The 20,697-nt window shown below is 35.1% G+C and overlaps 1 protein-coding gene across 1 annotated transcript in view; it reads left to right on the plus strand.

The window, feature by feature from the left end:
• Nucleotides 1–651: 651 nt before the first annotated feature.
• Nucleotides 652–20,697, plus strand: part of mmp11a (matrix metallopeptidase 11a) — a 31,018-nt gene continuing 10,972 nt past the window's right edge. Inside the window, exons 1-4 of the mRNA XM_087264872.1 lie at nucleotides 652–842; nucleotides 14,061–14,314; nucleotides 18,713–18,856; nucleotides 20,186–20,319. Of these exons, the coding sequence (XP_087120998.1) occupies nucleotides 732–842; nucleotides 14,061–14,314; nucleotides 18,713–18,856; nucleotides 20,186–20,319 (643 nt within the window). The 5' untranslated portion in view covers nucleotides 652–731. The remainder of the gene's footprint in view (nucleotides 843–14,060; nucleotides 14,315–18,712; nucleotides 18,857–20,185; nucleotides 20,320–20,697) is intronic.

Consider the following 20,697-nt stretch of genomic DNA (forward strand, 5'->3'; position numbering starts at 1 on the left):
GGCTTGAGAGCACACATGGCAGCCTTCCACCACTGAAACCAACAGGAGGTCTGTGGTTATAGGCCAGGCTAACATAGCTCTGAAATGGTTGCCCTAATGGGACAAGACTCTTGATAAGCAGCATCACAAAACATCTGATTGGTCATCAAAATCCTTGATTCGTATTGATGGAAGCTAGACTAAAAGTTTTGATTGCTTCTTCTAATTGCAAATTGTGTCATTGTAATTTGGCACACAACTTTAGATTAGCTTTAGCGCTAACGTATATTATAGACAGTAGGCCTGTCATTCTAATTGTGCTATTGTTATTCTGAATTGAACTATAGCACTCAATCATATTATTTTTACCAGTTTAACAATAAAACCATCACAGTTAAAACAGCAAATAGTTTAAAGTGAAAAACATTAAGTGTAGTGGCAATAAAATGTAGAAATTGACCACATTTGACAAAATTACGTCGTTCTTGTTCACTACAAACTCATCATTTGTATCCCACAAAGCTACAGAGGCAAAAGAGTTAAAAATCACGTGGGTAGCTCGGGCAATGTTGTCACTCCGGCCCATAAGTAGAAAAAAATCTCGATGTACCTATTTGAGGACAGAGAACAAAGAAATCTCTGCATATAAATAAGTGCAGTCTCTGCAGCAGTAGCAGTCCACAGCAGGCATCACTCACGCGAGCACTTCCCACTTCACTTCCAGCAGCGGAGCTCGAGGATACAGGAGGAGGATGCGGGTCTCCGGGCTTCTGGCATGCGCTTTCGCTCTGCATGTGCTCCTGACCGCGAGATGCTTGCCTTTACACGGGGGACAAGGACTGGCGAAGCACAAAGAGTCCCCGGTGAGTTTATTTATGTCACTGCTTTTGTTACACGCATGTTGCGGTTCTTTACCGGTCCTGGTTTCTCTGCTGTATATCGTTTAACAGTTGTCTCAAAGTGTAAACTTTGTTTATAAAGTTAAAGAATGCCTTGCTGTTGTATTGTGTTGTAATACTACATGGCAAATACAAACAGGGCAGCATGAACAAAGCTAGATTTGTTGAGTTTTAACTTGTTACTGGCCATACAGTACATCATTATCATTAATAATCAGAAATTATGAAAGTCTGAACTCTTTGCAGTACGAGCCAGAACCTGTCAGTTTAATTTAGGTTTGTTCAATTTTAGTCTTGTTTAGTAAAGGATGATTATAACAGCCTGTTCTCTCTCTGGAAGTGTTTTATAATAATTTTTTCAAAGGCTTGATGTTTTTTTATATTTTTGCCCAGTGTTCAAGAGTTTTTGTTTTGCTTATTAAAGAGATGTAATGAGAATCACCAAATTGAGACGTAAACATTGTTTTGTCAGGTGTAAAACATACATATAATTGTTGTCAGTTTGTTTCCTCAGCAATGACAAAAGAGTAAGGCATTGTGCAGGCATGGGCAGGTTTGGCTTTCTGTGCCATCTGGAGGGACACACACTCCCTTTTTCACACACAGTCTCGTCGCCTACTGTTGAGGGAATTTAGGGAATGTGATTGTCTGCTCACTAAAACTGTGCTGCCCTTTTTCTTGTTACAATTTTTTTGGCTCCACATAGGTGTTTTGTGATGAAAGCAAACAGATTGCCAAGTTTATCAGTCATAATACTTCATTTAAATACATGCTGTCACATAGTGTTGTCATGTCAAGCTGACAAAAGTTTATATATTTATAGAACTGCAAGCCACTTCACTGGAAGAAAACATTAAAACAGTTGGGGGACAAAACAATGTTGTTAATGCACTGTTGTAGTTGGATTAATTTAGCTACTAATTACCAAACTAATTGCAAAAACAAATTTGCTTTAGATAGCCAAAAGTTATATACTGTAGATTTAAAGTGGTAAGTTTTTGTAATATGTATCTCTTCCCAGCAGGCACCAGATGCCACACACACGCTAAATTGACATCGGACTCCAATGTCAGACTAACTTTGAATTTCAGTTGTATATGAAAATCAGGTTGACATCAGAACCCCAACAGCAGTTTGAAGTCAGACTTCAATGTCAAAATGAATTTTAGTTAGTTCACGACACAACATAAAATCACAAGATTAACTGCTAAAGATGTTAGCTTTTGACATTGTATGGACGTCACATTACATCATTAAAGTGATGTTGAATTTTACTTAGGCAATTACACAACAAAAAACAACCGAAGATTTAGTTAGTTAGATAATGCCACAGCCTAAAACCAAACAAATATCAACACCAGATGACGTTGGTATTAGACGTCAGCTGATGTCGGAATTAGACAGCAAATTGACGTTAAATTTTGGTCACCTGACATCACAACCAAAATAGAATTAAAGATCAATGTCATATGACGTTGTGTGCTTGCTGGGATTAAAAAAAATAATTTAGTTAGGTAATAACACAACATAATGGTCCTGAAATTGGTATTAGTCAATAAATTGACGTTAAATTTTAGTCACCCATTGTCACACCTAAAATAGACCTAAAGATCAACATCATACATCATATGACGTTGTGTGCCTGCTGGGTTTGTAAAATGAATTTTAGCTAGGAAATTACACAACATAAAACCAACTAAATATCAACACCAGTTGACGTTGGTACTAGATGTCAGCTGATGTCAGTATTAGACAGCAGACTGACGTTAAATTTTGGTCACCTGACATTGCAACTAAAATAGAACTAAAGTTTAACGTAGACATGTTTCTGCTGGGTTTGTGAAATGTATCTCTACCTGGAAGTTCTGGAACCCAAAATTCTGACATTTTTGTTTACTAGTCACCAATCAAACAAACAAAAAAAATGCTGTTTTTGAAAGGGTTTTCCACCATACTTCATTGGGTGGAGAAACAGTTAACCACGACCCCCAATTCACAGCTAGTTTGTCACTTTATATGAACTGAGTTCAACTGAATTGTGTGTTTGCTTTTACCTGAAAATAATGTCGTTCACTATTTTTTATTTATTTATTTTTTTAAATAAATTGAGATTACAATGAGGATTTAAAAGCTGCAGCATTACATGTTATAAAGCACTTACTGTACATTAATTGCTCTGTATATCTTTCAAAGAAACAATTGAAGGTTATTGGATCAGATGAATCACCTGAACCCACTAGATAAAAAAGCCCCTGCTGTGATTTTGACAGGGTCGTTCAAGAAAAGCACACCATCAGTTTTATTACTCCTGGATGTGTCAGAGCAGGAATATGTGTGCAGTAGAGGGAGAAAGTAAGTTTATGTGAGTTAGCCAGGTGCCAAAATCCTTCAAGCGATGATCAAAACTTTGAAACATTTGCTACAGCAGGTAGATGTAGGACAGGACTGTTGAGGATAAAGTTTAACATGAGCACTGGTGCATATACAGTATCTGAGAGCTTATCACTCAAAGCTTACTTGAAAGCCTCCTTTAGCCCTTCTCTGGACCACTCATCACTCCCAAGTGATCTGCAGATTCTGGGGGATTTAGCTGTGAATATCTGTTCCAATGGTAATCCTTTAGAGCTTCATTTATCTTGTCATGATAAGCTGTGAGATGTTGGTGTAAGAATTAGCTTTTCTTTTTTTCTCTCCCTGTCTGATGTCTGTAAAGCAGACCGGACAGTGACCCACATCTTTGATCTGGCCCTCTAACTATAAAACAAGGTATTTTTAAGGTCAAAAGACTCATTTAAGTGCACTTGATAAATGTGGGAAGTTGAGGGGCTGAAAACATTCATAATAAATCATATCGTTTTCAAACACATACCGTAATCATTGACCTTCAAGTAGTTCTTTAAAGCCTCGCTTATCATTTTATGGTGTTGCAATGATGTATGTGTTTGTGTCTTGATGTTAAAGTGTGTGATAGTCTTGGGTAAGTGACATTAAAAAAGTATTACTAATTGCATAATTGTTTTTGTATTTAGATTACTTTTTTAATTACAGTCTCAAAAGTAATTGAATCACTCATTAAGTAATTTAATTACTCGACTCTTTACTACTTAATTTATCTATAAAGCTCAATGAATAGATATAAACTCTTTTGATTCTTTAAATATGAGTCAAACATTGCCTTTTAGCTTGATTTAAAATGCAATACTTAATATTTGATGTAGAAAATATTAAATACAATTTTTGGAAACTAAAAGAATTACACTGCAAAGGATTTTTTTTTCAATATATATCAAAACATGAAACGTTTCAACACATTTTTTAATATACACTGTATATATAGTCATAAAATAATTTCTGATTTAATTCAATGTTTATTTAACCATTTAAGCTGATTACTTTTTAATTCAGTACACCAAACTCTGGTGATTTCTGTTGTACTAGTCAGAAAGTGATGATAACAAGTGCTACCTTAAACTTCTTTGTACACATACTGAAAGTGGCTTGCACTCTTGGCTTCCATTCTTTCTTTTATTTTTTATTGTTTCAATTTTAGCAGCTTTTAGTATGGCTTTTGATCCACTTTTCAAAATGTTCAATGCTTATCTTAGCCAATCATAATGTTTTGTTTTATGTAAATTTTGAATTTTCACTACCTGCGCAGAGCCAAAGGACTTGGAGAGAGGCTGGATTGACCTCTACACCATCCTCACACTCTTAAAGGGCTTTATTTACTAAACCTGAAACTGAAGTATGTTGCTAAAAAAAAGAAAAAAAAAAAAACAGCCAATGACTTCCAAATATTTCTTTTCTACACTGTAAAACAATTTGAATTCAGTACAACAAAAGCATAAGCTGCACTGGCCTAAAATTATTTGTCAGTAATACAAAAATATTTGTTTGGGTTAACATGAGATTATTAGTTTTCTGGAGAGGGGAACTACTCTGTACCAACTGAACATTTTTTGTCTGCAGAACTATAATGGTTAAATTTGAGTAAACAAAAAATAACATAATCCTTATTTCCTTTCCATTTTTTTCTTGTGTACACAAAATGTTTTTCGCCTTTAATTGATGGGACAGTAGAGAGTATAGACAAGAAAGCATGGGGAGAAGGGAAGGATCAGCATAGGACCTTGAGGGAAATGAACTCTGGTCACCACAAACGCCAGAGTGCCATACGTCAAAACACTAACCACTACACCAGTGGTGCCGATGTGAAAACAACTCGTGAAAACATCAGTTGCACTGACATAAAATGTCTGAAGTTAAGTGAACAAAAAACTCTTTTGGAAATTGGTACTAAGAAATAATTTGTTCTAATAATGTATTATTTCATTGTACAAATTCCAAAAGAGTGTTTTGTTCTCAACTTAAGACATTTTATGTCAGTGCAGCTGATGTTTTCAAAAATTGAGAATACATTGGTGCCAATGGTGTAGTGGTTAGTGTGCTGACACATGGCACTCTGGTGCTCATGGTGACCTGAGTTTGATTCCCACTTTGAGGTCCTATCGTGTGACCCTTCTCCTCGTGCTTTCCTGTCTATACTGTCCTGTCTATAAAAGATAAAAAAATGAGTAAACAAGAAAAAAACTAAAGGAAATAAGGTTTTTTTTTTGTCCTCTCAACTTTATCCATTCCAGTTCTGCAGACAAAAGATGTCACAACTTAAAAAGTTTTGTTACAGAGTAGTTCACCTCTCCAGAAAACTAATAATATTATGTTAACCCAACTAAATGTTTTTTTGTATCACTGATAAACAATTTTAAGTCAGTGCAGCTGATGTTTTAAAAAGCTGAGTGAGCAAGACAAAGTGAAAAGAAATAAGGATTATGTTTTTTTTGTTGTTGTACTGACTTAAATTCTTTTTTTACTGTGTACTATGGCTGCTGTTTTCCAACTTTTTTAGAAATCTTTTTCAGAAGACAGAAATTAATAAAAGTTTAGAACCAGGGTGCAAATAACAGGGGGATTAGGGAGGTCTGACCTTTCTAATTAATGCTTGATCCCCCCTGAAAGACAGCAAAACAAGATGTATGGGGGGGTCAGCCCTTTTATAGTAATAAATAGTTTGCTCTGATCTGTATCTTAAGTAATATTAATAATAAAAATAATAGATAGCTTCAATATACATTTGACCACCCCTAAAATGGTTCATACCATTGTGAATGCATGTTTGCGCCGAAAATATGAGTTCATCGGTTTGAAACTGGCAAATCTAGAGCACAGACAGTGTAAGTGTTCACAAAACATGTTTCTTTAAAAAAGGAGTTTGTAGGTGTCTGTAAAACTAGATGCATAGCTTGTATTTTATTACACACTGGCTTGTACAAGTTAAACAGTAAAATAAAAAAAATGACCAGTCTTTTATGGCCATCTATTAAAGGAAGGCAAACCTGTCACCATTTATTTAATATCATAAATGACATTGAGAACCACTCAATATGTCTCAAAACACTGACAACATAATAACAAGTTTATTTAATTTATTAGATGTAATTGAATTAAATATATACATTCGGTTCACTGAAGCATATTACCAAACATAAACTGAGAACTTGACCCCCCCCCCACCACCACCACCACCAATGGATAATTTGCGTGTTGTTTAGAACCTCTTATTATGAGGAAGTTACACCTTTTGGTTCCTTTTATTTTTAAAACCAATAGCAAAATCCCAACAATTCATCTGTTGAACAACACAAGTAGCTGACATATGTTACATCACAAAAGTCCCATATTCCCACAATATCACTCATTCTTATCAGTCTTGCACAACAGATACCACTGTTTTTGAGCAGTGCAGATATCATGAAGCCTGAACTTGGTGACTCTGCTGTTGTTTTTTAGTGTAATCTGTGGCAGAGTTCTGCAGAATGGCACATAGGGGCAAACTCAACTCTCAGATGCCCCATGCCAGCTCCTCTTATCAGGATTTCCTCTGTGAGAGCTGAAAAGCATGTGCAAACATGAGAGAGAAAAAGACAGGCAGGGGGACGTTAGAGCTTTAGGCAGTATTGAATAAGAGCGAGCCTCTGTTGGCAAATTGAACCACACATGAAAGGAGAAAGCAGCATTTATAACTCGGCTTTGTCTGGGGGGCTTATTTGAAACATAAATTAAGTCAAACTACAGGCAAAGCGCTGACTCAAAATATTTCCAGCATTAAGAAAAGGAATCAGAAAGCATTGTTGGCCAGCTTTCAAACTCTCGCTGTCTGATGTCTGTGAACCTATTAAGCACTGACCCAGAATTCTGATCCCACTCTAAAAGGTATTTTCAGTAGCTTTAGGGTCAGACGGTTCATTTCAACAGCGCTGATAAAACTGGACAGCCACAGTCTCACACATATTTCTAAATTCTCTCACAGCATTTCTTTCTTCTTCATGTCATTAACTTGTTTTCCATTCCACATATTTAAAGTGTCGTTTAATTAAAGTGTTTGCTTTAATCTCCACAGACTTTTATTGAAATGCTTAAACATTAGGGTTGCATTTTGGTAGAACATCAAGACACCTTGGGCAACATTTTTTCTTTGCAAATAGCAATCTATTGTGTCGACTTCATTCCCCCCTGCATAGTATATAGCCAAATATGTCCTAACTTGCCCTCCATTTTTAAGAAGTGGGTCAAACACATAAATGCTTTGAACTTGGAGTTCTTAAAGCTTGTTTTGTAAATCAACAATGCAGAAGGTGGCTCATCTGCGTGGGTCAGGTGGAGAATGTGTGTTTCCAGCATAATGAACGATCTTTGCCACTGATAGGTCATGATGTTATGTTGAGATAAACAACTAAGGAAAGATGTATCAACCAGTTTCACTTCAATTCGCTTGAGCTTTGCAATGGAAGTGTGTGTAAATATTTAAAATGAAAAGACCTAATGCTATTCTTTTTTTTAAAGAATATCTATTTAAATATTTCATAAGCCTTTAAAATTAAATAGAATTTTAATTAAGAATAAAACAAATAAATGCTTCTTTGTAATCAGGGTGCGAAATACAGGGGGGTTGGGGGGGATTGACCCCGTAATTAATGATTGATCCTCCCTGAAGGATGTCAAAACAAGATGTATGAGACTGTTGGCCCTTTGATAGTAAGAAACAGCTTTCTCTGATCTATGTCTTAAATGTTAATAATTAAAAATGTGTAACATAAATGTACATTTGACCCCCCTATAACAGTTCATACCAATTGTAAATGCATTATCGTGCTAATCAATGCTAGGAAAAATATCATTCAACAGTATGAAACTGGTAGTTCTAGAGCACCCATAGACATCTTAAGTATTCACAAAACACATTCCATTTAAAATAGGTGTTTAAATCTGCAAGTAGCCAAAATAATAATAATTAGTATATTTGTATATTATTATTTAAAATAATTATATATATAATATATAATATATATATATATATATATATATATATATATATATATATATATATATATATATATATATATATATATATATATAATTTATATTAGTATAAATTGTATAGTTTAAACTGCAGTAATTCGCACGCTGTTTGTAATAATATTTAGTAGCTGTTAGCCGTATCAGTTTGAGCCTGAATCTGACAGAAAATGAAGAGGACACAGCTGAACCTCACACCTGCTATAATTCTCTGGAACATAATTAAAATGAAACTGTAAGCAATTTTCTCGATGTGGTGTGTCGTTTGAAAGCCCAAATACAGAAACAGAAGAAGCTCTGTGGAAATAGCAGTGATAGAAATGTGTTGTCTTTGCTAAGCTAACTCTGTAAAAGCCTATGTCTCCCTTTGCATTAAACTGAGCATTTTACATTCCCGAGATGTTGTTTATGTTCACATAGCTACATTAAACATCAACAAAAGATAAAAATATATAAGTGGAGCACCCCTTTAACCATATAGTTAAATTATTACTACACTGTATTTAAATAAATAGTTACACTGTAACAATGCTTAAAACAAAGTGTTACCAGTATATATATGTATGTGTAATGATGATTTTTTTCATCAAAAGATGAACGCAATATAACGTTAAAGTCATTGTATTTAGTTGATAAATTAAGTGTTTAAAAGTAAAAGTGTTTCATGGCCATGCATCACCATCCTTACTGAGTCATTAATGTATAATGTATACAGTAAGCAATACCTGCAAATCCAAAACAATCCAAAACAGCATGGTGGTGGTGAAGAGTGTACGTGCACATGTTTGAAATCAGTGTCTCTCTCAGAGAGTAAAGCACATTCCACAGTTCCTGCTGGGCTTTGTGTTCAATACAGCAGCTCTGCCTCACGCATGACGAGTCACCGAGACACGGGGTCACAGAGGGGAAAACGCCTCGCCTAGAGCAGAGCATGATTAATCGTTAAAGATTGCAATCTTGAATCAAAAACCCACGCAGTCTTAAGATTATTAATCTCTTGATGATCGCAGCTGTACTAGTCTGCGTTTGACCCAGAGAGATCAGTTATCATGTATGGTAAAATGAAACAGCTTCAGTCTCTTCAACCTGTGTTGTTAGGTTACAAACTTTCAAACTGTCATCGAAAAACTGAGATATAATTTTATATTTTGCATATAAACATTGATATCTAGACTATAATGGTCAAAATCACATTTTGAAAGCAGCTTGATGCTTCAAATAAATGTCATAGCAAATACATTGTTTAACCCTGGCTCATTATGATTACACACCCCTATTTTCTGGAGAGAGCGAAATACTAATCCACCAGAGGTCACTGAGAACACTTTTTCAGATCTCAAATTTCTCTCGCGAGTGCCTGCTGTTCTCACATAAATACACAAGAGGCAGCTATCGACTGACTGACTTACTGACTTACTGACGGACCAACCAACCGATTCCCCCACCCTCCTCCTTCCCTAAACCCAACCAATAGTGTTTTAAAAAGCACAGATTGTCCCGCTCCCCCCCTTTCCTAAACCCAACTGCAGTGTTTTAAAAAACAATGCAGAAAAAGAAAAGCCCCCTAATTTTACCACATTCTTACCCTGTTATTTACATGTTTATTTTATTTTTTTAGCTTTTGTTTTTGTCTTACCTGCTTTCTGGAATTGTTCTTCACTGGACTCGAACCCTATTGTCACGGTCCACTCTGTTCTGCTTATCAAGTCCGCCGACATACATGTCGAGTTACTGAACAAACTTGGAACAGCGAGAAAGCTGTTCATACATAGGTAAGCGGTCAGCCGGTGGGCAAGAAAAGGAATGGCGTCATATCGCCTCGTAGCATTAATTTTAGACAAAATGCAGCCATATGTACTTCTGGCTACATAATTTGCGATCTCCATTAATGTATATAGGGCTACGTTTTCAGTATGAGCCTATGTTGACATTGTTTTATCAATAAGTGCCAGCAAGAATCCATTAAGAATATACAGAAGTTGCCACCTAATAATTAGTTCAAGATTAATTAAAAATAAATGTTCATAATACAACTTGAAGGCTATGAATGCGTTTTCTCATAATTAATTTAAAATAAATATATTTTAAATCTATAAGTCTAATGAAGCCATGGTTTACTTTGAATTTATAACATCCAATGTTGTTAGTTGTTGTTAGTAGCTGTTAAATTTAATGTAGTGTAAACCATGGCTTCATGCATTGTTTTAATAATTTATTTTTCTATTTAAAATTAAGTAAAGGAAGTTTATCTGTTTTCCTACCCTAAACCAACAAAAAGGAAAATCGAGCCACAAACTCGTTTTGTTTTATTTTTGCGAGCAAAATGAAAAACGAAAATACGACGGTTCCCTCTTTTCCTTTATTTAGTTTTAATTAGGAAACCAAATGATCAAAACGTACACAGATCATGCTTATTTCTTTCATAATATGATTATTTCATATAGCAAGCCGGGTGTAATAAAATAAAACATAGCAATATGATTATTATGATAATAGTAAGCTAAAACTTTATTCTTCTGCCAAACAATGTAGTTCCTCAGAAACAGTGTTGGTTGTAACATAGCAATACTGATGTAATGAGGTCATAGGTGTGTGTTTATATTTACAACAGCTTTGAACACGTTTCAACCGATCAGGATCAGTGACCAGAACTATCTATTTTAAAACTTGATAAAAATATATGAAACTATATTTTGGGAAAAAATATGCATTATACATTTAGATATTGTTTAAAACCTGTATAGATTGCAGTAAATTTAACTTTGCCAGATCCCAGTAAATTACTTGTCTATTCAGGATTGTGAGTAAATCAATCTATTTTAGACAAACAAACAAACAAACAAAGTGATTCTCAGTATATCCAGAATTGTGCAGCTCTATCTTCACCTGTTTGCTATTTCTCTGCAAAAGTGCTAAACATTTTATAATATGTTGTAAACCAGTGAAAAAAAAACAAGGGTGCCAACATTCTTCTCAGAACTGTTTTTCCCATCCCAAATGAAGACATAAAAATAACATGAAATCGGCACAATTTCTGAAGTAGGTTTCAACTGCGGTGCCATTTAAGTGAAGTATTTCTATATTTTTCTGTAAGTGGGTAAAAGGTTAGCACTGTAAATGTAAGCTGAACATCCTGAAGTTTAAAGCGTCCATAAACGCCTCGGATTTCTACCTAAAAGCGCCGCAGTGCAGCCCACGGCATTTTTCTCTGTCTTTAAGTTAATGAACCGCCATTTCCTCCAAAGCAGTCCATCTGCAATCATATCTCACCGTAAATAAACAACATCAACAGCACAAAAACATAAGTTTGCTTTTTGTCAGATCTGATTAGGTCAGTTGTGTTTGCTTGTTTTTTTTTATTCAATGTTCTTTATGGTAGATTATGGTTGTTATTATTATGCTGCCTTGTCAAATGGGTCAGTATGTTAAAAACACATTTTGTCACATTTTACGTCATTTTTGTAAAAAAGCATTTAAGAATTGCAAGTAATGCACATAGTTACAGTTTGTTGTCGAGAGGTAATAGATTCATAATGAAACAACAGTAAAATGTTTTGCACTCAGCACATTACACAAAATGTATATATTTATTCAAGCAGATTTCTGTGAAGAAACAAATTTCACCTTTACACTGTAAAAAAGTTATTTGTTCACTCAACTTAACTTAGTCAAGTCATCTTGTTGGATTGACTCAGTTAAGCAGTATTGACTTAATTATCTAAGTTTTCTCAACTTAAAATGTTTAGCAGACAGAGTTAAATAGTTCACCCAACTACTTATTTCAAGTTAACTGGACTTGCAATGTTTAGTTTTAATAGGTTACTTTCATTATCAAGTTAGCAGAACACACCAAGTTTAGTTTAAATATATTGGCTTACATTTTCAAGTTCACTGAACTTAATCTAGAAGGTTTTTTTCGATTAGAAACAGAACAGACAATGAAAAACATCACACATTCTATTTAAGGTCCTTACTCCCAATTACATACACTGTACTCAAAATATAATTGTTTTTACAAAGTATTTTTTTCCTACAAAGTAATTCTTTACAAAATAATTGTAAAGTACAACTAATCTCAAGAGGAAAAAGAAAAATGTAAAACTCTAAAATACAGAACTAACACAGGCTTTTGGATAAAAAAAAATGACATCAAAACTTGAAAGATTATAAAATCTGATCTCAAAATCTGTGTTTTAATGTATTTTTAAGCATACTCTTTTTTATCTTTAAATGTACTCTTGCACTGCAGATATCTGCTCCAATTAACAGTTCTGATATCCAGGAGTCTTCAGTCTGCTCTGCTCTTCTTCAGAATCTACGTGCTGTATAAAAAAACGCAAAACAATAAAGAATCTTTACATTTCTCTCTTTACATTACAAAACATTAAAGACATAAACACAACATGAGTACACCAAATCTTATTTACCTACAAATTATTACTTGCAAGATGGCAGTGCTTCAGCATTGTCTTGTGACAATTTATTGATTAGTTGTAGTAAAACTTGCAGCTCCACTTAATTTATCAACACCAAATGCCCCATACTACTTGAAGTACTTCTATGAAGTAAAGAAACCAAAACATATTTAATAAATAATGTACACAACCAAGACCAGAATAATCACAATTTTTCTAAAATAAAAATTTACTAAAATCTTTCAAAATGATTTGTCTACTGTTGCATACATGTTTGTATACTGTATGCATATGATGGAATTTATTTGGTAAATATTTATTCTGTTAATATTTTCCAAAATATCTTCTACTGTATATAAATGGAAAATCCATCCACATCAATATAAAAATACCTGTAGTACATTAGTCAGGGAACTAGAAAAGTACTTTTTTATACATATATTGAGAAATTGGGGTGATGCGGTGGCGCAGTAGGTAGTGCTGTGCTGTCGCCTCACAGCAAGAAGGTCACTGGTTGGGTCAGTTGGCATTTCTGTGTGGAGTTTGCATGTTTACTCACGTTCGCGGGGGTTTCCTCCGGGTGCTTTGGTTTCCCCCACAGTCCAAAGACATTTGGTATAGGTGAATTGGGTAGGCTAAATTGTCCGTAGTGAATGAGTGTGAATGAGTGTGTATGGGTGTTTCCCAGTGATGGGTTGCAGCTGGAAGGGCATCCGCTGCGTTAACCATATGCTGGATAAGTTGGCGTCTCATTCCACAGTGAAGTGCCCAGATTAATAAAGAAACTAAGCCGAAAAGAATATGAAGAATGAGAAATTGCAAATTCAAACCTAAAACTTCACTAAGCCCTATGAATGTAGTCAAACTCCACATGTATTAGTAAAGGTCTAATATGTTCTAGAAACTTTTATACTGGAAATAACATATTGACAATAAGTCAATATTTTACAAGTTACAAGTTAAAGAAGAATTTGAAGAAGCATTATTAATGTGATGACTTAACATTTAAAGTATCTGGTGTCTGTAAATAAAAATATCCTATGTGTCTGACTTCTTCTGGTGTTTAACTGGCAGTTAGCAAAAAATGACTTAAAGGTGCATATTCCACCACCTGCTGGATTAAAAGTATGGACCGCAACTTAAAGGATGCTGGTTCAGCACATGTTGTACCAGGTTAAGTTGAATTACCAACTTTGTTGTTTTAACTTACAAAATCGTGTTGAAAAAACTAAAATGCAGAATAATTTTTTACAGTGTATAGTGATCTACCATCAGGAGCTAGCCAGCTAACCATTATCACAAACTTCTATTGTTACCATCAGGCTAATGTAGCTTTTCCATGTTTCCACTGCAGGGTTTGTCATATATTCCTCATTTGCACTCTGAGAAGAGGAGAGGCAGAGTCCCTCACCCACAGGACACCTTCAAACCTCCAGCATGGCCGAAAGAAGAGCCACATATCAACACACCACTCAGGAACAGCTCCAGGGCCACTGGTCCTAAACGTTGTGGCGTGCCAGACTATCCCGAACAGAGAGATGTGCATCTCCGCCAGAAACGATATGTGCTCTTTGGAGGACGCTGGCCAAAAACTGACCTCACCTACAAGTAAGGTGTAAAAAAATTAGAAACAATTATAAGTCATTTATGATGTTGTTACAGTTATATCAGGGAATAACTTAAGCTTGCATCGGTTGAGTGTAGGAAAAAGATAATAATAGAGAGGCACAAGAAGAACATCCACACCATAAAAACTAAAATGACATGTATAGACAACAGCGGACAACAATCTGAGGAAACCACAGGCTATAAAGACTAACATACATGCAGAACCAAACAAGACACAGGTGACACTAATAATAAACCATGGAAACAGATAAGTGTCTCAAAATAAGAGTCTCAAAACCAAACTAGATGCAACACATTTAAGATATTATACATATTGGCATGAGGAATCCTTTAGAAAGTGTATGTTTAAAAACATTATGAACGTTATGTTGATATAATATTATGTCACATACTAAGAGAAAAAAAAACACTGGTTGGTTGTAATTGAGATCATTTATTTTAAGTTGTTTTTGAAAAAAAGTGTCTGCTAAATGCATCATTAGGCAAATATATATTTTTTGTAGTATTAAATTCATTTTATATTTTATTATTATAATCACATACATGTTGGATAAAAATAAGTTTCTTAAAACAATTATATTTTTAAATAGTAAATGTAAGCTCCATAACTGATTCAAAGCCTTTCTGTTTGTAACAAAAGGGGTATTTTCCTCTTATTCTATATCTAAATGAATGATAACAATTGTGGTCTTATATCTCTATTCTGATCAAACTTGCAGAAGGCAGTGAATGTAGGGGCTTTACAGTCATTGCCTGTTTTTGAAAAAGAAGCAATCAGCCACATTTGTACAGGGGTCTATTCACGTGCAGCAATGTGTAGATGCATCCGGTTAAAGATGTAGGATACACACCTTTTTATTTCTGTGGTCTTGTTGCTCTGAATTGTTCTTTGTGTAACATTTTCAAGGCTGAATAGCATAGAGCTATGCACTTCATGGATTAGAATGGGGCATTATGTATAAGATAAATGACATGTTTACATTTTCTTTTCATACATTGGTCATGCAGCAATGCTAAAACAGTAATATTACTTTAATAAAACCATAAAACTAAAACCATTTAAATAAAATAAGCAGTATTCTGGTTGAGTAAGAGGTTATTACAGTTTCTCTTGTATTTTGGTTCCACCAACTCAGAATATCCTCTGCTGGTTCCACCCAGTTCTGAATCTCTTGTGGTCCCACTTGTTCCCTTTTGCTCATAGTCTCCAGAGTTCCCACCCAGCGTCCCTCTTCTGTCTCTTTATCCTAACCAACCCATTTAGTGGCCCTTTCTCCACTGGCTCCAGTTCTTCTCTTCTTTTATCGTGCACTACTTTCAGTTAGTCAGTCAGTTTCTATAGTGCTTTTTACAAAGTAGATTTTGTCAAAGCATCTGTACATGGAACAGACAAAAGAAAGTAAAAAGCCATAACAATAGTTGAGAATATAAGGACATATTCCTCATTTCAGATAGACAGCTGGGTAATAATATAATGCTTTTGTAGTTTTAGTTAGATTCAGATCAGTTTAATACAAATGTCACTGTTGAATGACCATCACTAACCAGAACCAGTTCAGTTCAGTTGACTTTATTGGGACCTATAGGTAGATTCTTTTTGCAGCAAAGATTGGCATTTGATACAAACAATTAAATCACACATATACATACCCACATATATAGATGCAAAAGTACATTATAAAATATTACAATTTATTCAGAGCAACAATAGATGATGGGACAAAGCTAATGTTTTATCCTACTAAAAAGCATCTGAAACCTTCAACTCAAAGGAAGTAGCTTAAACTCCCCAGAAAGAGGATGAGAGCTACAGCTACTAATGTTCTAGGCAATCTTTAAAGCTGCCTACTATATAGGGATTCAATACTCAGCTGTGCTTCACCAATCAACTTGCTAGACCACCTAATAACCTAGCTTAGTCTATTCCTGTTTTTAAGGGACAGACTTCCAAACCATGCCACCAGAGTGAAAGATAGAATAGACTCAAGAAAAGCATGATAGAAAAAAGTAAGCATATTGGGGCCAATGTGAAAACGTGATAGTTTCCTAAGACAAAAAGGCACTGATGCCCCCTCTTGCACACAGCTTCATAGTTTGCCTCAAAGTAAAAAAAAAAAATGTCAATAATGATAGCCAAATAATTGTAGAACCCCAAGCATTCTACTTTGTGACCAAGCAAGCTAGAGGCAAACTCCACCAATTGACAGAAGTGGAGAACAAACTAGACAGTCCTTATCTGTTTAAACTAAAAAGAGGTAAAGCTGCGCTCTAAAAATATCAGTGGCCTTTAGAACGATGAGGATCCAATGTTGAAAAGGTCTAAAAAGGTCCAAATTGGTCCAGAGCGTTAATATTTATATTACAGCCTTTTTTTTGGGAAGTGTTACCCAACACAGTTCTCTTAGTTCTGATCCCAATGCAGGCGCATTGGATCTGACAGACTCCAGCTTTTTCATGGCAAGTAGATGCCATGGCTTCATCTTAGGCTGTTGATCCCTGGACTCGACCTCAAGCATCTTTCAGTTTCTCATTGGCTCTATAGTTCCTTGTCTGCAACGAGGACCACCAGTCCTCTGACTCCCCCACACTCCTTTGTCTTTCAGCTTTGCCTCATCAGTCCTCCAACATGGTCTTCCAGTCCTCTTGCTGTGCCTTGTCCATCTATGCCCTGGATCTGTCAGGTTCCTCTTTCCCTCCAGTTCCACTTTGGTCTTTGGTCCCCCCAGCTCCATCTTGACCTACTGGGCCCCCATCTCCTTGTCAGTCCTGCAGGCCTGTGATTACACATCAGTGCTCCAGATCTGGGGTGTTACCCTAGGTCTTTGTATCATATCTCCTGGCTGTACCACCATTGGCATGATGGGATTTGCAAATAATGCGATTTGAAGGAATGGCATCGTGCGAATTGAGCATTTCAGCCATTTTACACACTTAACGCACAAATTGCTTGAGTTAAAAAAATCTTTAAACCATGACAGACATTAGCACTGTGTTAACCAATCAGGAGCTTGCTTTAGTAGAGGTGTGATTAGGGCATAGCTTCTACAGTTGGTGTCCTAAAGGGAAATCCTCCTGCCGACATGGGACAGCAGGTCATCAAACTGGGACCGCTCAGTCGGAAGTACTGCTGAAAGGTGTAGCTTCTGTAGGTGTTGGTGTCCTGAAGGTGTAGGTGTAGCTTCTGGACAAGTTGATGAACTTGCCAAGCTGGGTGCACCTCTGAAAGGTCTGATGGACCCAGCAGCAGTGCCGAACCAATCTACACCAATTTTCAGCCTTCCTTTAGCATATAAAGTGCAGTTACTCTCTCAAAAAAATGTATGTCAACCATTGAACAATGAAACTAGAGTTGCCAGGCAGACAGACGCCTCTCCCATGACGCAAATATTGTTAGCATATTTTATGCACAAATAAAGTAATCTCAAGGCATCCAATTATGTGTGAATAGCACATTCTATTCATGCAAGCCATGTCTAGTGTAAGCATCATATTAGATGAACTCTTTCATGGTGCAAGTACATGTCTTCTAGTAGGGGAAGCTACTGTCTGGTTTTGCTTCCTTTGTTTTTTGGTCTCTTCTTGTTTAGCTGATTTGTTAACAAGTCCTAGGCATGTTTCTATTTCTTTTAATCACTCCACATGTATTTATTCGCTATTCAAATGTTAAAATCATGCGTTATTGTTAAGATGTTCATATAACATGTAGTCAGTCTTTTTACAACTATAAATTTACTTAGCACACAAGGGAAATAGCACTATAAATAGCATCCAAAATGCTACACTGGGGCTAAATCTGGACACTTCCCTTCTTTTACACAGACAGGTGTGTGAAACTTATGACAAAGCTTGGCTTCCTTTATTAAAATGTGCATTTATAAATAGTTACTGATACAAGTAGTAACAGCTTATGTACGTTCCTCTAAACTTGAGCTATGCAAATTATTACTGCGGTTAACACAAAAAATGTGAAGAATGCTCAAGCGCTTACAGTTGTTTAAAGGACTATAATAAAAGGTTAAAATGTGAGAATCTAAAACAGTCTGATACAGTGTCTGGGCTTACAATAACCCGGCAGAGTTTTTCTCCTGTCAAAAACTGGGTCATGAAGCCATATACATAATAGCACCAAAACCACAGTTTCATTATGCTTATAAAACAGCCAATCTGAACATATTATGAGACCATGTGACACATTTACCAGACAGATGCCTGCGGTGATGAATAATAAAGATAAATCACTGGTGGTCTCTGATGTGGGATTGTGTCAGTTGGTGGTCCAGCAGTGAAAGGCTGGTGGTCTGTAACACAATGCGTTTACACAGAAGCAAAAGCGATCACGTGTGTTGTGTTGATAAACATATGTCCATGTGTATCCAGAATCCAGCGCTTTCCATGGCAGATGCATGAGGATAAAGTGAGGCGGATTTTCCAAGAGGCTCTGAAGGTCTGGAGTGATGTCACGCCCCTCACCTTTACTGAGGTCGTCAACCAGGAGGCCGACATCGTCATTGACTTTACAAGGTAAACAACAACAACTAAATCAGTATGCTGGGGTCTGTTCTTCATACGTGGCTTACTCAATTAGCTGGATTTAGTTATAGATGATTTGACACGATCCAGGATTGTTTCGTTCTTCAAAACTCATCCGAGAGTTGTTGTCATAGCAACAGGTCTGGTAGCTCAAACCTGTTCAGGAGCAGGCTTATTTCATATAAACAGGATTAGATAGGGTCATTTCAAGCAAAGGTGATACTGGAAGTATGTCCTGAAAGCTGATATTTGCTTACAGTAGTAACCTATAGGTTATATACTGTAAATATAAATAAATAAACATAAAATATACATTATATAGAGATTATATATAGCAAAATAGTTTTAAAAAACTATATATATAGTTATAGTATAAGTTAAAAAAAAAAAAAATATATATATATATATATATATATATATATATAAAGAAAACTGTTACAACGTTTACTCTGAAATAAAAGTACAAAAACTGTCACAGGGGTGTTCTTTCCTCAAGAGGTACAAAGAGAACATTTACTAATATAGACTTTTAAGATACAAATGCTTAGGTACTATTTTAAGGTACCGACCCAGCTTTAATGCAATTTGTGTATAGTACCAATATTCTCATTTTATTTTATTTTTCCATGCACATGTTTTGACAGCTAATGTGCCTGTGATTTTATGCTTCACAAACAATGCAGTCACCTTTAACAATATCAAAATGCTTTTTTGATGCAAAATTTATTTAAACATCAAAGTATGAAAGGGTTGGTCCACTATGATATCATATTTTAAACTTTAGTTGATGTGTAATGTAGCTGTGTGAACATAAACAGCATCTCTGAATGTAATATGCTCAAAGTTCAATGAGAGACATTGGCTTTTACATCCACACGGAAAGAACCTATATAAACAAATGTTTCAATATAGGTATAAATATAGGTTTTGAATATATGTGACATAAATTTGGCCTTTTTCCTATATTATATGTGCACAAATTATATATATATATATATATATATATATATATATATATATATATATATATATATATATATATATATATATATATATAAATATATATATATATATATATATATATATATATATATATGCTATGTTTTATATGTACGTCTTTAGGTATAATACTGAACCAATTAATATGTGGAAGTTTTGTAAATATATTTGCTTTTATTATATTATACATTTTTCCTGCTACGATAAATCTGGAAAAAGAACTAAAGAATATAAAAATCCAAACAATGGTCACTGTGTAAAACTGTAGTACAGTTTTATTACTGCATGACTGTCTTTATATGTCTATGTATTCTATATTAGGTACTGGCATGGTGATAATTTGCCTTTCGATGGCCCTGGTGGGATCCTGGCTCATGCGTTTTTCCCGAGGACACATCGAGAAGGAGACATTCATTTTGATTACGATGAGTCTTGGACAGTTGGGAATGAACTTGGTAATTTGTAAATCTTATTGCTTTACTGCCTGCCAGTCACTTAGAAAGCTGATTTTTTGGGGAATCTAAAAGAATGTCAAATAGATAACTCACATTTTTGGAAATGGATCAGCGAATGTTTGATTGATTCTGCTCACTTTTTAAAAATAAAGTCAACTAATCACTTTACTAGCAATCAGTTTGCTCACTTTTTTAAATTAAAGTTTAGTAATCAATTTTTACAATGCAGAAATGCTGATGAATGATATATCGCTACTGTTTTGCTTCTGTTTGTTTTGTACTGTGATATCAGAGCTGTTGCAGTTTCTTTAAATTTCATAACGTTTTAAAAAATTTTTACCTACTCAGTACAGTTGAAATGTATTATTCCAATAGAAT

This window comes from Danio rerio, chromosome 8 (assembly GCF_052040795.2).
Source record: "Danio rerio strain M-AB ecotype USA chromosome 8, GRCz13ab, whole genome shotgun sequence".
Lineage (NCBI taxonomy): Eukaryota > Metazoa > Chordata > Actinopteri > Cypriniformes > Danionidae > Danio > Danio rerio.